This window comes from Cololabis saira, chromosome 3, assembly GCF_033807715.1.
Source record: "Cololabis saira isolate AMF1-May2022 chromosome 3, fColSai1.1, whole genome shotgun sequence".
Lineage (NCBI taxonomy): Eukaryota > Metazoa > Chordata > Actinopteri > Beloniformes > Belonidae > Cololabis > Cololabis saira.
In genome coordinates this window covers 45,349,830-45,370,031 of record NC_084589.1, presented here as the reverse complement: position 1 = coordinate 45,370,031, position 20,202 = coordinate 45,349,830, and the positions used below count along the sequence as shown (strand labels likewise).

At 40.3% G+C, this 20,202-nt stretch overlaps 2 protein-coding genes across 2 annotated transcripts; both read left to right on the top strand.

Annotated features, from left to right (window-relative positions):
• Positions 1–2,227: 2,227 nt before the first annotated feature.
• Positions 2,228–3,815, top strand: LOC133441180 (zinc finger protein 391-like). The gene has a single exon (XM_061718581.1). It carries the CDS (start codon positions 2,371–2,373, stop codon positions 3,166–3,168), a length of 798 nt encoding a protein of 265 aa, XP_061574565.1. The 5' UTR covers positions 2,228–2,370; the 3' UTR covers positions 3,169–3,815.
• Positions 3,816–14,090: 10,275 nt separating this feature from the next.
• LOC133441179 (zinc finger protein 239-like) lies at positions 14,091–15,765 on the top strand. The gene has a single exon (XM_061718580.1). The coding sequence runs from the start codon at positions 14,240–14,242 to the stop codon at positions 15,242–15,244; it is 1,005 nt and encodes a 334-aa protein (XP_061574564.1). The 5' UTR covers positions 14,091–14,239; the 3' UTR covers positions 15,245–15,765.
• The last annotated feature ends 4,437 nt before the right edge of the window (positions 15,766–20,202 follow it).

Sequence of the window (20,202 nt, the reverse complement as noted above, 5' to 3'; positions counted from 1 at the left end):
ACCCCATCTGGCGCCCCGGTTGGCCAGAGGGGGCATGTATAGCCCAGGACTGTTGCATGTTTTTGTGAGGGTAGCTCCCATTAGCTACCAAGGGGAACACGGGGAGAACATGCAAACTCTTCTCTAAACATCTGTCCCCGCTACAGTTTTAACTAAAAGAAAATGTGCTCCAATACAGCAGGTCTCATAATTTTTATTTTGAACACTGCCAAAACTCTAACTTAAAACGTAACTAGAACTTAAAATTAGCTTGACACAAATGACACTATTATGGCTGCTGCTACTACTAATAGCCTTGAAGTGCACTTTATATTATATTCCTTGTGGTACAAAAATGTCTTTTTGTATCAAATAAATATTTGATTAAGGAATACATTAAAATGTCCTTTGTATTTTATATAAGCAAAAAAAATTATGTTTGTATCTCAGATGGGGGAAAACGCCGCTTATCAACCAATCGATGATCGATCGATAAGGTTATCAACTGTCAATTAATGAAATAATCAATAATTTGCATCCCTAATATATATATATATATATATATGTATGTATATATACACACACACACACACACACACACACACACATATATATATGTATGTGTGTGTGTATATATATATATATATATATATATATATATATATATATATATATATATATATATATATATATATATATATATATGTGTGTGTGTATGTGTATATATATGTGTATATGTGTGTGTATATATATATCTATATGTATATATATATATATATATATATATATATATGTATATCTCCAGTAATTGAGTTGTAAAAAAAAAATCAGGGGGGATGGTGGATTTTATCATATGGGGACAGATAATTTGTGCCGATTACAAATAATATACTATATTACAAATAATAGCACTGACCAAAACACCTGCAGAAATACTGCAGGAATGACATAGCAGCAGTTAAATGCAGCCTTCTGTAAGCTTTAAATATCCACTGGGCTTACATCAAATACATCAAAACACAACAATTAAAAACAGTTTTCTGAACTTATCAATATGACTCTGTCCTTCACAGGATAAGTAAAATGGATCACTGCCAAAACTCACAATCTTAACAAGAATATTTGTCTTATTTCTAGTTAAAATGTCTCATTTTAGTAAAAAAAATCTCATTACACTTAAAACAAGACTCATCACTGGAAAAAAACATTTTTCACCTGTTTCAAGTAGATTTTCACTTAAAATAAGTAGAAAAATCTGCATATGGAACAATATAGCTTGTAATGAGAAGATAAATCTTGTCCCACTGGCAGATTTTTCCTACTTATTTCAAGTGAAAATTTACTTGAAAAGGTGAAAATTGTCAAATAAGTTATTTTTCTGGTGTTATTTTTCTCGTGATGACTCTAAATGTTGAAATAGCAGTAAAACCACATTCATTGATGAAATGACATTCCATCATTTCTTTGAGGGTATCCCTCCTGCTATTAATAAAATCAGCCAAGGATCATCATCTGAGCCAAACCCGATTTCTTTATTCGCTTTAATTAAAGATGTTTCTTTGGAAGTGGAGGCTTGGTGTTACAGGCAGGGGTGGGAATTCACCGTCGAAATTTGTTTGCCGGTTTCAGTCCATCCCGCTACTGTAAGCGTGGCCGCTAGCTGGGAAGCTAGTGTTAGCCTCGTTGTCGGGTCCGTTAGCATTGGATCGTTTTAGTCCGGTCTTTTTGGACATTTTAGATGTATTCGTTCAGTCTTCTGACAGAAGTATGTGTTAACTTTCTCAAAGGTACTATGCCAGCTGTGTTTTCACAGATTGACAGTTAAAATGTGCTTCAAAACAGGTTTGGTGCCGAGAGCTCGATAAGTTGTCCTACTCACTCCGCCATCTTGCCCACTGACACTGGCAAAAACGCGATGGTTGGAGGATACTCATATAGGTGTTGATATGCTGTACTAGTTAGATCGTTATATATGACGCGGAAGAAGCCAATTCTAGAACAACAACTTTATTCTTCAACTGTCTCGATACCAACGCAGTAACACAAGAGTACAGTCACAGTGCCGCCTAATGGTCACACAGAGTAATGCACTTGTTTCCAAATATACTACATAGATGAAGGGGAAGACCGAAGGTTCAGGACAAAGTTTAAACCTCACAAATACAACCAAACAATCAACACTGGGAAGCACTTTTGACTTGTTAAAATCCTATCTTTCTGTCCCTTTTTGTAATTCCAGAACTCCCACAAGAAAATGTTTGTAAGGTGGAGGAGGACGGGGTTTTCAGTGACCAGCACCTCGATAACCTGGAGAGGAGCTGCAGCCCGGACCAGGAGGAACCAGGGAATCCACAGACTACAGAACTGGAGGAAGACTCCAGCGGTCAGGAGATGAAGCACGAGGACGTAGAGGTGGATGTCTCATTGGTCAATGTCGCTGATGTGAAAGTTGAAAATGATGAACCAGGACCAAACTGTGTCCAGCTGCTGTTGCACACTTCTCCTGAAGCTCAAAACAAAGATGAGGAAGGGACTGAAAGTTTACGCTCAGACTCCAGTAAAACTGCAGATCCGGAGCCAATGAGACGACACAGTGACCCCGAAGATGCTGCTGTCCCGTCAGACAGCAACTGTAAATCAAAGCTGACCAGGACCCACACGGGGAAGAAGGTGTTTTCTTGCAGCACTTGCAGGAAAGAGTTCAGTAAACGTAATATTTTAGTGGATCACATGAAGATCCACACTGGCGAAAGGCCATACCTGTGCAACACCTGCGGAAAATCGTTTAGACAATCATCAACGCTCAAGAACCATAAAATGATCCACACGGGCGAGAAGCCGTACCTGTGCAACACCTGCGGAAAGTCGTTTAGAAACTCAGCAACGCTCAAGGACCATACAATGATCCACAGGGGCGAGAAGCCCTACATCTGCAAAACATGTGGAAAAAGTTACAGACTACGTTCCACCCTGGTGGTTCACTCGAGGATCCACACCGGTGAAAGGCCGTACCTGTGCAACACTTGTGGAAAAACCTTTACTAATTTATCGGATCTTAAACGCCACATAGACACGCACACGGGCAAGAAGCGGTATTTGTGCAAGACGTGCAACAAAGGTTTTAGCCGCAGAATTGGTTTGCTGAGTCACATGAAAAATCACCCGGAGGAGAAGTCTGGCGACTCGTGACAAATGAAGCTCATGTTGTTGTCCTCCGGGGGCAGCTGTCCACTCCTGTCTGACCCACAGAAGAAGAACCCGCAGAAGTCCAACCACCACCTCCTGTGGCTGATGAGCCTAATCCCCTCCCCACAAGGGTTGCAGGTTCAACCCGGATTTATGCTTCTCCGTCAACTTGACGCAGAGGGAACGATGTGGTTGTGTACTTTTTTTAAAGTTCGGCATTAAGTTTGTGTGAATCCCTGTTCCTTCTTAAAATCGTTATTTGTTGCTGTTGGTAACTTGCCGTCTCCACGGTGCAAATAAAGAGCTGTTAGTATTTGCTGAAGTTTCTTTAAACGTGACAGTTTATTTCGTTCATCTACAAAGCCTCTCTCACATGTCCTTTTTCCCATCTGTTTCTTCTTCACTCACATTCTCTTTGTAAAGTTAATCTGCAGCTCCATGTTGTTAAACTCTCTCCGTTCAGAGGTTATATATTGTGATGTTATACATAGTTTGCTGAAAACTGTAAAAGGCTCTATACATTTTAAAATCTGAGCTGCGCGTACATCAGATTATCGTGTAATTCATGGGACAAACTAAGTCAAAACAATGTAATTCAAATGATCCATGCTGTGTTATTGTAACTATACAAGCTAAAGTTACAACATATTTATGTACGTTTTTCACATTATTTACATAATATGAAATTAACAATATTATTTAATCACATGTATAAAATAAAGTTATCTAAATGTACAACTGGTCTGCCACAAGATTTATTATAAAGCTGATGTTGAGATCCGTGTTGAAGCTGCAGATCTGCAGGTTGGAGAGCAGGAAGAAGAGGGAGGATCATCGGGATCAGATTCCAGGAAGAGGACTGACTTTGGATTTAACCCTTTTATATCAGACATCCGTTTAGAAGTAAATGTCTTTTTACCTCAACTCATATTTAGTCAGAAATAATCATGAAAAGTGTAATTACGTTTTCATTTTAGATGAATTATTTTATTGTTTATAATTCTGGAATATTACACTCTCCATATGTAGAAAGAGCAGCAGTGCCCCCTGGTGGTGAGTTATAAAAGCTCAACATAAACCCAAGATTGAACAATCTATAAGCAACCAACATATTAACCATAAGCTCCTTTATTAATGACACATCTGTGCATTATATCAGCAAAACAAAACAATCACGAATTATAGGAGGCTTAGAAGTTCCATCTGAAATGCAAAGTCCTCACTTATTCAAATGAAAAAAAATTCAGGCCAATCCTAGAAGCCTAATAATGTAAACAAGTCCTCTGTACAACGGAGGTTAATAATAATGTGACAAACATTAACACTGTGCCACACTGGCAAAAAATCTGAAGTAAAAAACATCTCCAACGGAGATTAACATGTACAAACACTATGCATCGTTAACCAACTAAAAAAAGGCTACCAAGCTTCTTAAACTTAAATGCAATATGTTCTAGTGGTTAAATGTTGGAAACTGCAGCTTTAAATGTGTCTTGTGTATCTATATATTTCACACCAAAATCAGTTTGATAGTTTGATCAGTTTGATATTTAAATGTTTTAATGTCTCAAAGACTTACCATGTGTATTATTTTGAAGCCCATTGCAATAAAAGTTTCTTAACAACATAAATGTTTTATAACAAATAAAGAACACATGAATTAAAAAATATTTTTCTTTTATTTATTGACATTAACAATCAGAAGTTTATCATATAAATTGTGTCAGCTCTCGTTGTGTCGGAAAAAATAAAACTCTTTCTAAACCTTCTTGCTTGTGTTATTTTCTCAGATGTAAATCACTTTGGATAAAAGCGTCTGCTAAATGACAGAAGTCGTAGTAAAACAGTGATGGAAAAAATGTTGTATGCATTTTGTTCTAATTATTTTCATTGGTAAATGAAATACTTACTGTAACTGCGAGAAGGAACTATGTCATTTGTTCAGACTCCACTGCAGCCCTTCAGAGTTTGACTTCAAATAAAACAATAAGAGAAGATCTAGTATTGGAAATATTAATGGTATTGTGGAGGTTATGCAGAACTGGAATTACTGTGCAGTTTTGTTGGGTTCCTGCCCACATGGGTGTTGATGGCAATGAGAAAGCAGACAATATTGCTAAAAGAGCATTGGAATTGAGTAGTGAGGTAATTATGGAAATTCCTTTTGGTAAAGGTGAAGCAAAATCATGAATCAGAAAGGCAGTGAGGGATTCATGGCAGAAGGTGTGGGACAACGGTGTAAAAGGGAGACATTTTTATAACATACAGAAGTCAATTAACGTGAAGGTTTTCAAAGGAAAGTGTAGGAGAGAGGAAGTCATCATTTCTAGATTAAGATTAGGTCATACTAGTTTAAAATCAACTCTGTATTTAATGTCAAAGTCCGTGTCTGATAAATGTGATGAGTGTGATGTCACAGAGAATGTAGAGCATGTGATTCTTAAATGTGGCAAGTATGAGGTAGAAAGGAACGCTTTAAGAGACAGGATGTACGAGCTGGGACGGGAATGGAGTTTAGTAGGTTATTAGGGAGGAGTGAGGTGATGAGGGATTGTTATAAGGAAATCCTTGTCTTTCTTAAAGATGCAGGGATAGATAATAAGATTTAAATGTGATTATCTTATTTTATTTAGGTATTTCCTTTTTCCCCCTTTAAGTTAGACTGTAACCTGGTGTAATAATGATCCTGATGTTACACACTCCGGTACAGCAGGTGGCGGTAGAACCTAATAACGTTGGTTGTGATCCGCCATTAAACCTAGAGAAGAAGAAGGAGAGGACGGTTCTGTTGTTTCCTTTCTTTTTCCTCTTCAACAATGTCTAAGGTGAATCATCTGAGAGAGTTTATCGGTCAGCGACTAACAGCAGCTGCTGTAGAAATATTGTCAGTGTTTGAAAAAAGCATCTTGGAGTATGAAGAAGAGCTCGACCGTCAGCGCAGACTGTTGGACCTCGCCTGGAAACCTGAAATCAGACTCCACAGAGTCGGTACGTAACCCTGGAAAGTTGAATGAATGAACACATGAGTATGACTCCTACAAGATCCCTTTGTTTCCAGTTAAAAGCCGTGGTGATGAAGCAAACCAACTAAATGGAAAACTCCCCAGCTCAAGCAGCTGCTGATGTGGGATTCGGAAACATCCCGAACTAACTTGTTGTTCTGTTTACTTGGTGCTGCCTTTCATGCTCCATTCACACTCTGGACCAGACTGATATTTCACACTTTACACTCAATCCTTTATTCTGTAGAAAAGATGCAGATCACACTGGCTCCGTGTAGATTTTCTCTTTTTTTAGAGCAAATCAACAGTGGAAGAAGAATATCAAAATTAACTGTGTCAAAAGCTTTGTATAAACCAAGAAAGATTCCCGAAGTGTATTCATTTTTATTGATTGCAGTGAGAATTGTATCAACCAATTGAATTATAGCCATTTCTGCAGAATGATTTTTCCTAAATCCATATTGGTGTTTATACAGTATATTACAGTCCTGCAAATGTTTCATCATTCTGTTATAGACCCATTTCTCCAGGATCTTTGAGAAACATGGGAGAACAGGAATGGGCCGGTAGTTTCTAAATACACTATGGTCTCCAGATTTGTAAACAGGGACTACTTTGGTAATTTTGAGGTCATTGGGTATTATTCCAGTTTCTAGAAATTTGGTGAAAATATGGCCGCCTAATGGTCACACAGAGTAATGCACTTGTTTTCAAATATACTACATAGATGAAGGGGAAGACCGAAGGTTCAGGACAAACTTTAAACCTCACAAATACAACCAAACAATCAACACTGGGAAGCACTTTTGACTTGTTAAAATCCTGTCTTTTTGTCCCTTTTTGTAATTCCAGACCCCCCACAAGAAAATGTTTGTAAGGTGGAGGAGGACGGGGTTTTCAGTGACCAGCACCTGGATAACCTGGAGAGGAGCTGCAGCCCGGACCAGGAGGAACCAGGGCATCCACAGACTACAGAACTGGAGGAAGACTCCAGCGGTCAGGAGATGAAGCACGAGGACGTAGAGGTGGATGTCTCATTGGTCAATGTCGCTGATGTGAAAGTTGAAAATGGTGAACCAGGACCAAACTGTGTCCAGCTGCTGTTGCACACTTCTCCTGAAGCTCAAAACAAAGATGAGGAAGGGACTGAACGTTTACGCTCAGACTCCAGTAAAACTGCAGATCCGGAGCCAATGAGACGACACGGTGACCACGAAGATGCTGCTGTCCCGTCAGACAGCAACTGTAAACCAAAGCTGACCAGGACCCACACGGGGAAGAAGGTATTTTCTTGCAGCACTTGCAGGAAAGAGTTCAGTAAAAGTAGTATTTTAATGGATCACATGGAGATCCACACTGGTGAAAGGCCGTACCTGTGCAACACCTGCGGAAAAACCTTTACTGAATCATCAGCTCTTAAACGGCACATAACCACGCACAAGGATATTATTTTGGGAAGATTCTAGGTTTCAAAGTAAATAGAATGTAATAATTTACCTTGTTGACTAATTAAGAAACATTTTGAGTGGATTTCTTTCCCTCAGAAACACTCAGAAACACAGCCATGAAACCTTTTGCATAATGTTACACAGGGAACAACCTGCCATCAAGACATTTATGAAAATATCTATATTTTTCCGTTTTGCAGGTTTCTACTGAGGAAATGCCTCCAGAAGATTCTGGTGTTACAAAGTCTTCCTCCACAATTGAAGATTTGGAACAGGTATATATTGATACTTTTAATAAACTTTGTACATTATCTGACTATGAAATACTATTTTCTGAATGAATAGCAGCGGGGTGCAAAAAACATTACTGTAGGTTTTAATCTTAACTCGCACACTGTGCTCGTAAATTATTTCTTCCAGTTCACACATTTCCATTTTTAGGAGCAAGTGAAATTCTCGCTCTGTAGAGCCCTGCAGTAACGTCACATTGGACTACCAAAACAGCCAAATCACTGACCAAGTGCAACACTATTAAAATATGCTCCGTTATCTCCATAGTAAAGCGATACCAGAATAATATGGAATATATCATCTATATATATATATATATATATATATATATATATATATATATATATATATATATATATATCTATCATTCAAAAAGGTGTACTTGAAAACAGGGTTTTGTTTCTGTAAATCATATTTGTTTGTATCTGTAACCGTAGTTTTGTAAACTTGTACATAGTAGCAGCTATTAAATATTTAGCTGTATGAAAGTGAGCTTGCAAGTGTCTGAATGCACAGACTTGTAAAACGGAGTTTGCACACATGTAGAAGTTTACGAAACTAAGCTTACAGATAAATGCTTGTACTTAAAAGTTTGCAAAACTATAGTTACAGGTACAAATATAAATGCACAGCTTTACAAAACTATAGTTACAGATACAAAACCCTGTTTTCAAGCACTCCTTTCTGAATGATACAATATTCCATAAAAAAGGTGCAACCAAATCATGTGCTGGTGCAACCAACTTTCTCAGTTGTCGCACCAGTGGACAAGTTAGTCTGGAGCCTGTGCAAGACATTTTTGACAGACATTCTAAATCTGTATTTCCACACTTATTTTGACCTGTCACTTAATGGAAATGAACAAATGAACACAGGCAGACCACGGTGTTAATTTTGAACACGTCTGCTCTTGTTCTCTATCTTAGATGGACACGGAGAATCAGTTCTGCAGTCCAACTGAAATGGAGACAGTTGTCAACAGTGAGAGGGTAAGTTGAATGTAATGTAGACATTTGATGGAAATTAGTTTTTTAATACTTTTAAGATAAATAGATATGATTCTGAAATGTCTTGCTGCTCAAACTGTCTGGTAATAATAAATGTTACAATAAAAACATTCCAACAGTGTCAGAAACATAGCCTGGTGTGTGCAACTGTCTCCCCCTTGGACAAGTGTCTCCAGTGTGTGGGACCTGTGTCCTCCCTCAAGTGGCTTGGCTATAAATGCAGAGGTGAGATATTAAATGAATTGGCACTGTCTGGTGAAAGGTAGTAGGTGTATGTGCTGTGTTCTGTGGTACGATTAACCCCTCTATTAACACCTATGGAGAATGATCCTGGTACAGCATAGGCTACTGTACCTACTATTGTTTCAGTTTAACTATGGTGTCATTATGAAATTGAAGACAGCTACCGTACTTCACTTTCAGTTTAACCCTTGTACTGTCTTCGGGTCAAAATGACCTAATTCTCCTGTTCCTTCCTTCCTTCCTTCCTTCCTTCCTTCCTTCCTTCCTTCCTTCCTTCCTTCCTTCCTTCCTTCCTTCCTTCCTTCCTTCCTTCCTTCCTTCCTTCCTTCCTTCCTTCCTTCCTTCCTTCCTTCTTTTCTCCCTTCCTTCCTCCTTTCTTTCCTTTTCATTCTTCCTTCCTTCCTTCTTTCCTCCCTTCTTCTCTACCTCCTTCCTTGACCCGAACACAGCACAAGGGTTAACTATGGTGTCATTATGAAATTGAAGACAGCTACCTTACTTTATTAGAGTGTGATTGATTGCAGTGTGTGTCATATATGTCATCTAATTCAGATTACATAAAGATGTTTCATTCTGCCTTATTGGCACTGACCAGTTCTGCGAGGGCCGTACTGTAGGTTTTCCTCAATCCACCTTGTTCTCCACTTGGATGTGTGAACATTTACATCAATAAGTGTCAGTCAGTACGTTTACATGCAGCAAAGAGATGGGATTTCTGATCGTATCAGATAACGACATGCAGAAGACCGGATCACTGGTCTGAGTTTACATGCTGTTCAGAGATCGGATAAATGGCCAGAGCATGGCTGACTCCGTGATGCTAGGTGGCGCTGTAACCATGGTAACCATTTCAACAAAGATCCACCTCCGGTTGACCTCCACTTAACAACAACAAGAAAAGACGTCGTACGACGACCGGGTCTGATTTGTTGTTCCGAGTTTGTTCCCTTTGCTGCCACTAACCTTGCGAGAGGCACAAAAGGCACAATAACCCTTTTTAAAAATTATTATATTATAAAACGGGAAATTTACCGGAAAATACTAATACGGGAGGACGGCGGGAAAGAGGGGTAAAATACGGTAGTTTCCCAGCAAAAACGGGAGACTGGACTTGAGTGGAAACAAGTCACAAGTTTTCTACTGGACAATTGTGTCGTTATTGGGGAAAGAGGACTGGACTTGAGACACAAGTTAGGAGGGCCGGCTAGGTTCTTTCCTCTCTCTTATTGTTCAACTGTTGCACTGTAGGTGTTTTGAAAATAAAAAATAAATAAATAGTGGAAGTTATATATATGTAAATATTGTCCTTTACTGAATTAAATGGTTGCTAATCAATAATTCCGCCAATTAATTAGCCTGCCTGAGTTTTACCTGCCCTTATAACCAGTACTCGAGTTGTAAAAGAAAATCAGGGGGGATGGTGGATTTTATCATATGGGGACAGATAATTTGTGCTGATTACAAATAATATAATATATTACAAATAATAGCACTGACCAAAACAGCTGCAGAAATACTGCAGGAATGACATAGCAGCAGTTAAATGCAGCCTTCTGTAAGCTTTAAATATCCACTGGGCTTACATCAAATACATCAAAACACAACAATAAAAAACACTTTTCTGAACTTATCAATATGAATCTGTCCTTCACAGGATAAGTAAAATGGATCACTGCAAAAACTCAAAATCTTAACAAGAATATTTGTCTTATTTATAGTTAAAATGTCTCATTTTAGTAAAACAAATCTCATTACACTTAAAACAAGACTCATCACTGGAAAAAACAACAATTTTCACCTGTTTCAAGTAGATTTTCACAATCTACAGATTTTTGTTGCTTGTAATGAGAAGATAAATCTTGTCCCACTGGAAGATTTTCCTACTTATTTCAAGTGAAAATTTACCTGAAACAGGTGAAAATTGTCACATTTTTCTGGTGTTATTTTTCTGGTGATGACTCTAAATGTTGATATAGCAGTAAAACCACATTCATTGATGAAATGACATAAGTTTTCAGTTGTAAGAGCTTCCTTCATCTTTTTTGCTGTAACACACACTTGTATTTCATGCCACGAATAAAGTCATTTCATTTGTAGTTATGTGTTTCACTTTTATTACAAACCAAGAGCTAAATATTAGTGTTGGTGTGTTACATTTATTATGAACAGATACAAAATGGTATACAAATCTTAAACAAAATATCAACATGTACAAATTGGAAAAAGGTTTACAAATTTAAAACATTTGTATGTGCAAATTGTAGAGGTATCAAAAGCTGAACTAAAAGGAAATATCTTCCCATGTGTAGAGGTTGCGGTAGACAGGCTTGTGGTTGGAGGTGATTGGCCGTGAGGGGCTGGATGGCGACATCGCCTCTTTGCCCCTGCCGCCCCTGACGAGGTCTCTGGGCACTTGTCTCTGAAGACAGAATTGGTGTAAAACTTATTACATGTCCTAACGTGGGTATATGTTTAAACATAAAGAAGCATTGGTTGTTGCAGCCAGCATATTGCAGAACTTACCTGGTAACTCAGAGTTCCTCTGCAGCGGGGAACTGCTCTACCATCGCTGCTGTTGACTCTCCCCCATCTCTGTTGCTGCTTCTGCAGAGGGTTACAAAAATGAAAAATGATTTATATCTTATTCATTTTATCTCAGACATATGGATTTATTTTGTCTAGTTGTCAGAATAATCACATTATTGGTTCCATCTTATGTTATTTGCAAATATAATCATGACTACTTTCATTAAACTGTGTTTTAGGTACTTTGATTTATAAACAGTCACACCGGGTTCATTTTGACCCAGGAAAACAGCTGTGATTGGTTTTAAATCAGTATCTGATTAAACCTGATCAGTGTGTTATAATATAAACGCATTTTCATTAAAGTCAGACAATAATGCCCAAAAAAGTACTGTAAAGTTGGAACGCAGTTGGATAATAACACATTTAACACAGAATTAGGTTATAATTTATGTAATGTGTTATTGGTAGTCAAACCTAACACACCTAACCCCTCACCCCCACCCGCTTGACGGTTAAATGTAAATGTACAAGTAAATCGTTATTTAGCAGAAGCTTTTATCCAAAGCGACGTGCATAACATACAGAACAAAACATTCTTTGAACAAAGGCAACAAGTTTTAGAAACTAAGTAACGCACCGTTATTTTGATCTGCTCCAGTGACTCCATCCCCGTCCCCCTTTCACTTCCGGGTGAATCCCCCCAGAGGAAATTCTCGAGCATGCGCAGACTGCAATATCCGATCCCCCGTATACATGGCGTTAACATTCCGACTGCAAACCGGTTATATAGGTGCTGCAACCTGATTACTAAATGTCCGAAATAGGTCCGAAGTAGATCGGGTTCAGGTGTTTACATGCAGTTTAAAAGTCCGAACGATCAGAAACCTGCATGTAAACGTACTGAGTGAGTCGGTGAGGTGCTCAAACTCGCAGTGTTTCACTTTGTTTTTTAAAGGTATTGTGACATGAAAAACACATTTTTCTTGATTTTTTGTGTTTTGTTGGGTGTCTTGACATCAATTACACCCAAAAAACAACAAACTTTTAACATTCAGTGTATTGTGTGCTTTCTGGGATTTTCCGCATAACTGTGCAAAAACGGCGCACCTGGTTTGGTGGCGGGCCGTGACGTCAGGGCCCGCTAAATCACCGCCCCCTCCACCCAGCTCCTGCCTCCTCTCCTCTCCAGCGCACCATAAAGGCTGATTTATGGTTCCGCGTTACACCGACGCAGAACCTACGGCGTAGGGTTACGCGGCGACGCGCACCGTACGCTGAACCCTACGGCGTAGGATCTGCGTCGATTTAACGCGGAACCATAAATCAGGCTTAACACGGAGCTGTTTAGAGCCGCTTCTGTTCTAATCACCGGAGGAGAACTGCTAAGAAGACCCGCGGCCACTGACTGGACTTAAGATAAGGAGACACTGCTGCTTGCATGCCTTTATTTTTATGATTGTTTGCTGTGGACTGTCTGCTTCGCCCTGCTCCTTTTCCGTGCATGCTTCGCCTGTCGCTCCCCGGCATAACTCTCCGACGCCGCTGTGAGCGTATTGCTCGCGGGGAGCGGCGGTCCCGGTCCTCTGGTCCCGGTTGGACTTCATCACCGGGCTGTAGTCGCCCTGTCTGGGCTGTGTGTCGGTGTTTGTGGTCGGTGTGCGCGCGTGTGTGTGAAGACGGCAGAAGTGTGTAGCGGTTGGTTGGAGGAGGTTTGGAGGAGGAGCGGAGCAATGATTGACAGGAAAGGGGAAAAAGGACCCGTTTTTCACGGCGCAAAAAAACACTAATAAAAAGCCAGGAATGGAGTACTAAGAGTGAAGTTTTTCTTGTTACACTCTTTTAGACACATTTGAGGGATGTTGGCCAAGACTTTTAATAGTGTTAAAAGCATGTTAAAAATGATGTCACAATACCTTTAAGTCAGTCACATATGCATCAACAGTCTCTGATATTCCTTGCACTTGAATAAAGAACACGTGCCTCAAATACGTCACACTGGCACACCTTGGCTCACAATGTTGGCGGAAAAGTTCTTTCAATGTATCATAGTCATCTACGTCTTCATCAAAGTCGAAAGTGTTGTATACCTTTTAATTGCTTCGTCCCCGGCCACATGTAGGAATGTGGCTCTTTTCACTGCATCAGACTTTTCGTCGATTCCGCTGGCAACAAGAAACAGTTCAAATCTCTGGATCCAGACTCCAATTTTCTGCTAGGTTTCCTACAGTCACAGTGCCACCTAATGGTCACAGAGAGTAATGCACTTGTTTTCAAATATACTACATAGCTGAAGGGGAAGACAGAAGGTTCAGGACAAACTTTAAACCTCACAAATACAACCAAACAATCAACAGTGGGAAACACTTTTGACTTGTTAAAGTCCTGTCTTTTTGTAATTCCAGAACTCCCACAAGAAAATGTTTGTAAGGTGGAGGAGGACGGGGTTTTCAGTGACCAGCACCTGGATAACCTGGAGAGGAGCTGCAGCCCGGACCAGGAGGAACCAGGGCATCCACAGACTACAGAACTGGAGGAAGACTCCAGCGGTCAGGAGATGAAGCACGAGGACGTAGAGGTGGATGTCTCATTGGTCAATGTCGCTGATGTGAAAGTTGAAAATGGTGAACCAGGACCAAACTGTGGCCAGCTGCTGTTGCACACTTCTCCTGAAGCTCAAAACAAAGATGAGGAAGGAACTGAAAGTTTACGCTCAGACTCCAGTAAAACTGCAGATCCACAGCCAATGAGACGACACGGTGACCGCGAAGATGCTGCTGTCCCGTCAGACAGCAACTGTAAATCAAAGCTGACCAGGACCCACACGGGGAAGAAGGCGTTTTCTTGCAGCACTTGCAAGAAAGAGTTCAGTAAAAGTCATATTTTAATGAATCACATGAAGATCCACACTGGCGAAAGGCCGTACCTGTGCAACACCTGCGGAAAATTGTTTAGAAAGTCATCAACATTCAATAAGCATAAAATGATCCACATGGGCGAGAAGCCCTACATCTGCAAAACATGTGGAAAAAGTTACACAGACCGTTCCAGCCTGCTGGTTCACTCGAGGACCCACACTGGCGAAAGGCCGTACCTGTGCAACACCTGCGGCAAAAGCTTTACTAGATCATCACTTCTTAAAAGCCACATAACCACGCACACGGGCGAGAAACCCTTCATCTGCAAAACATGTGGAAAAAGTTACACAGAACGTTCCAGCCTGCTGGTTCACTCGAGGACCCACACCGGCCAAAAGCCGTACCTGTGCAACACCTGCAGCAACGCCTTTACTTATTTATCAGCTCTTAAGCGCCACATAACCACACACACGGGCGAGAAGCCCTACATCTGCAAAACATGTGGAAAGAGGTACACAGAACGTTCAACCCTTGTGATTCACTTGAGGACCCACACCGGTGAAAGGCCGTACCTGTGCAACACCTGTGGAAAAACCTTTACTAAAACATCACATCTTAAACGGCACATAACCACTCACATGGGTGAAAGTGATATTTGTGCAAGACGTGCAACAAAGGTTTTAGCTGCAGAATGGATTTGCTGAGTCACATGAAAAGTCACCCGGAGGAGAAGTCTGGTGACTCGTGACAAATGAAGCTCATGTTGTCGTCCTCTGGGGGCAGCTGTCCGCTCCTGTCTGACCCACAGAAGAAGAACCCGCAGAAGTCCAACCACCACTTCCTGTGGCTGATGAGCCTAATCCCCTCCCCACAAGGGTTGCAGGTTCAACCCGGATTTATGCTTCTCCGTCAACTTGACGCAGAGGGAACGATGTGGTTGTGTACTTTTTTTAAAGTTCTGCATTGAGTTTTTTTGAATCCCTGTTCCTTCTTAAAATCGTTATTTGTTGCTGTTGGTAACTTGCCGTCTCCACGGTGCAAATAAAGAGCTGTTAGTATTTGCTGAAAGTTTCTTTAAACGTGACAGTTTATTTCGTTCATCTACAAAGCCTCTCTCACACGTCCTTTTTCCTGTCTGTTTCTTCTTCACTCACATTCTCTTTGTAAAGTTAATCTGCAGCTCCATGTTGTTAAACTCTCTCCATCTACTTCGTTCAAAGGTTAGTCCAAGTTTGATATTTTTACGTGTTCAGTTTTTACAACGTTCCTCTGAAAAACATGAAGAAACTTGAGAGAAACGAGGACAAAAGAAGAAACGCAACCATCAAAACGTCCGAAACAGAACAGCCAACCATCTGTCACCATTTTATAAACTTTGATATCTGCAGCATTAAACAAAAAAACTTGAAGATTTCAGAAGTCAGTGCAGTCAGATACGGTTGCTTTTATTTCCCCTTTAAAATGTTTTTATTGATTTAGAAAACAAGAACATTTGGTTTGCAAATGAATGAGGAAATGAGTGTGATGTGGGAAACACATCACGATACTTGAGTCACGATACAATACGATATTGCGGTATCCAAATTTTGCGGTATATTGCGATATTATACATAATTCGCTGAAAACTGTAAAAGGCTTTATGCGTTTTCAAATCCGAGCTGCACGTACATCGGATTATCGTGATAATTCATGGGACAAACTAAGTCAAAACAATGCAATTCAAATGATCCATGCTGTGCTATTGTAACTATACAAGCTAAAGTTACAACATATCTGTGTATGTTTTTCATATTATTTACATAATGAGATTTTAACAATATTATTGAATCACATGTATAAAATCAAGTTGTACTAGATTTACAACTCGTCTGACACATGATTTATTATAAAGCTGATGTTGAGATCCGTGTTGAAGCTGCAGATGTGCAGGTTGGAGAGCAGGAAGAAGAGGGAGGATCATCGGGATCAGATTCCAGGAAGAGGACAGACTTTGGATTTAACCCTTTTATATCAGACATCCGTTTAGGAGTAAATGTCTTTTTACCTCAACTCATACGTTGTCAAAAATAATAATAACAAATGTAATTAAGCTTTCATTTTAGATGGATGAATTATTTTATTGTTAATTCTGGAATATTACACTCTCCATAGAAAGAGCAGCAGTGCCCCCTGGTGGTGAGATATAAAAGCTCATCAGAATCAGAAAAAGGTTTATTGCCAAGTTTGTTAAACACACAAAAGGAATTTGTTGTGGTGATTGGTGCAATACAATACAAATATAAAATATAAAAGCAAATATATAAAAGAAAATGTATAAGCAAAAATGAACAATATGAGGTTTTTAAAGTGCCGGATATGAGTCTGTGCAAAAGTGACTTAGGATGTGCGTTAAAGGGGACCTATTATGGCATTGAATGTATATTTTAAACAGGCATTGAATGTCTTAAAAACAATCTAAAGATTGTTTTTTTCTACATAAATCAGAAATTCAGCCTCTGGGCCATGTCTCTAGTTTTACCGCTTCTAACCTTCTCTGTGAGGGATTATGAGGGGGCGGGGTTATGATAATGAGGCTCTGTGCTGATTGGCTGCTTGAATGACGTGTAGCAGGGGAGGGAACAAAGCCTCGCTCCGGGCAGAAGAGCCGGCTGCGTACACAAAGCGTGTCCCATGCGATGCGATCGAACTTGAGTGACAAAATTAATTCCATTGCTCTATTTTTTTGTATTGGACTGTCCTAACTGGCCGCGAGTTTAACGGTTTCAGTGTGGACAGAGAGCGTCCGATGTCACGCAGCTCGACACGATAGTCGGACGCTCGCATGCAGTTATGACACGGTGTAAACGGATCTTAAAGCCTGAATTACGGTTCTGCGTTAAATTGACGCGTACCCTACGCCGTAGGCTCTGCGTTGGTGTAACGCAAAACCATAAATCAGCCTTTAGTCACCTCGTCTTCACACAGGAAGATTTAATTGAATTCTAAACAGGTACACCACAGTTATTTACTCCGATTCCTCATCATTTCATTTTATTATGTTACAAGACAAATGAATCATGTTAACTGTAAAGAAATCACAACACTGAATTTTCACAAATGGCAACTTTATTGTTAAAAAAAAACAACATAAGTTGTATATAAGTAACATTTATGCACTATTGCTGGCTCAAGGAAGGACTGTGCATCTTCTGAAGATGTCGTTGAACAGCTTCAGATAATAATGATCTTAACTACGCTGCAGCCGTCTGGACATGTGGTTGGGTGGAGCAGGTCGTCCTCCAACCTGAAGGTCGTGGACTGACCCCAGTCTGAGGAGTCTTTGAGCAGGACACTGAACCCCACACTCCCACCTGATATGATGACTGGGCTACGATGTAGAACATAATTACTACTGTAAATATCCAGTACTGACACTTGAAAATCAAACTTGTCGTCAGTTCAACATTTACTGGAATTTAAACTGAGCAGAGAGAACTTGGAAGCAGGACTGAAGATCACAAAACTGCATCTGGACGAACCAGCAAACTTCAGGAACCGTGTCATCAAGATTCAGGTGTCTGTTCCGGGAGTCTCCTGTGTTTCCATGGAGATGCCCTCTGACCCTGACCTCTTCCTCATCTTCATCATCAGCACCAGCAGCAGGATGGCAGCAACCATCAGGACGACGGGAGCAGAGATGACGTGGACTCTGAATGAGCGGAAAGACTCCGCCCTCCAGCTCACGTCCAGCCGGTTGTCCAGACTCAGGTGAGACGCTGCACAGGTGTACTTGTGCTTCCTCTGCAGCTCCTCTTCATCCACCATCAGCGTCTTCCTCAGCTGGTAGAGACCGTTGCCGTTGGGCAGCACCGAGCCAACGGTCATTTCCTCGACCGTCCCCGCAGCAGCGTCAGGTTGATGTGGCGAGGGTAGAAGTCTGTGGCCAGACAGGTGATCTGGGCCCCGCCCCCCCCCCCCCCCCCCGGCTGTGATAGGAGGCGTAGTCGAGGTCGAACACGACGCATCACCAGGTGCTTGTTGATCTCCAGCAGGTGTTGCAGAGTCCGGGCACAGAAGGGCAGGTAGATGTTTGAGAAGCGCATCTGAAAGTAAATCTGCTCCATGGTGTCCAACTGGAACTCCCAACCATCACCACCGCCGTACAGGAAGTGGGTCGTGTTACACACTACGCTTTCGGCATCATGACCATTCACACCATCCCTGACCATGAGGAAATTATGCTGATCGTCGTATTAGTATTTTCCTGTAAATTTCCCGTTTTATAATGTAATAATGTTTAAACCGCAAACTAAATTGTCACTATTCTCGCCAGAAACTGCCTCTTGCTGCAGCCTGGGAGACAGTTCTCACGAGGTTAGTGGAAACAACGGGAACAAACTCGGAACAACAAATCAGAGATGGATGGATGTAACCAGAGAGAGGAGACATTTCTGACAAAAAAGCAAAGACCTCGTGTAAATATCTCTAAAAAAAACTTTCCTAAAGAGGAGCAGGACCATGAGCAGTTACGAGTTCTGAAAGTTATTTCAGCTGGAGACACAGAAACGTGCGTCTGTTCATCAGTCATTGATGGCAGAGAGCCACATGAGTGAAAATGACGAATTAAAATAAAATGTAAATGTTTCACTTGAAGACAATCAATGCATATATAAACTAAAAATGTTTAAAATAAATAAGTGTGCTTTAATTCACTAGTGTTTTCATTTAGGCTCTATTATAGGAATTACCAACACAGGAATGTCCACAGCATTTCAGTGTCAACAAAGGTAGAACTAGCAGATTCTGAGCTCATAATTGTAGTTTGTAAGTGGTTGACGGGTAGTTATTTTAGATTTCTCATAAATCTGTCTTTAAATGTAATAATACTGGACCTCGGTTGGACTGGTGGGACAGCGACGGAAAATTTCACTTATTTTTAAAATCCAAAACTTGACAGGTATGATACAGAATCACCATCAAAATGCAGAGAAAGATTTACGACATATTTAAGAGAAAAAGGAAGTCCGACTCCGAAGTTAGAGATGAAGAAAAGAGGGAGGAAGCAGCAGCAGAACCAAAAAGAGGGGCAGGCTATTGACAGAATTAAAGGCAAACTAACTAAATAATGTTAAACTTTACTGTCTCAGAACACACACACATAACATTACACTGGAAATTATATTAAAATGTTTTTTTTAATTTATTTAGATGGGATAATGCATATTGACACATAAAGCAGTGTAAATACAGGCTATTATCTAGCTCTGTGCAGCTCTCATCTAGAACATTACATGTCTATGTGAGAACAGCCTTTTTACAGTTAGTCTTACTCTGAATTAGGTAAACTAGTTTTACTTAACTTATAAACTATAAGCATACTATAATTCTAAAATTGTAAAATTGAATTTGTGTCTGAGGTTTGGCCCGTGGGGGGGCGATTAGTTCCTACAAGAACTTTATCCTACTGTAAATAAAGAAACAGCTGTTTCCAGCAGTATTTGTTACCTGAACTCATCACCAGGTGGAGAAGCAGAAACCCCGACATCAGCTGGAGAACAAACATATTTATTACACTGCTGGTAAAAACCCGACCGTCTGTTTCTGAGTTTTTACTTTCAGTTTTGCAGATGAAAACACACGAAGACCCACGCAACAGCAGCGGAACTGATGAGCAGAGTCTTGT

Excerpts from the sequence above, each read along its gene's own strand:
- LOC133441180 (XM_061718581.1), top strand. The coding sequence starts at position 2,371 with ATGAAGCACGAGGACGTAGAGGTGGATGTCTCATTGGTCAATGTCGCT.
- LOC133441179 (XM_061718580.1), top strand. The coding sequence starts at position 14,240 with ATGAAGCACGAGGACGTAGAGGTGGATGTCTCATTGGTCAATGTCGCT.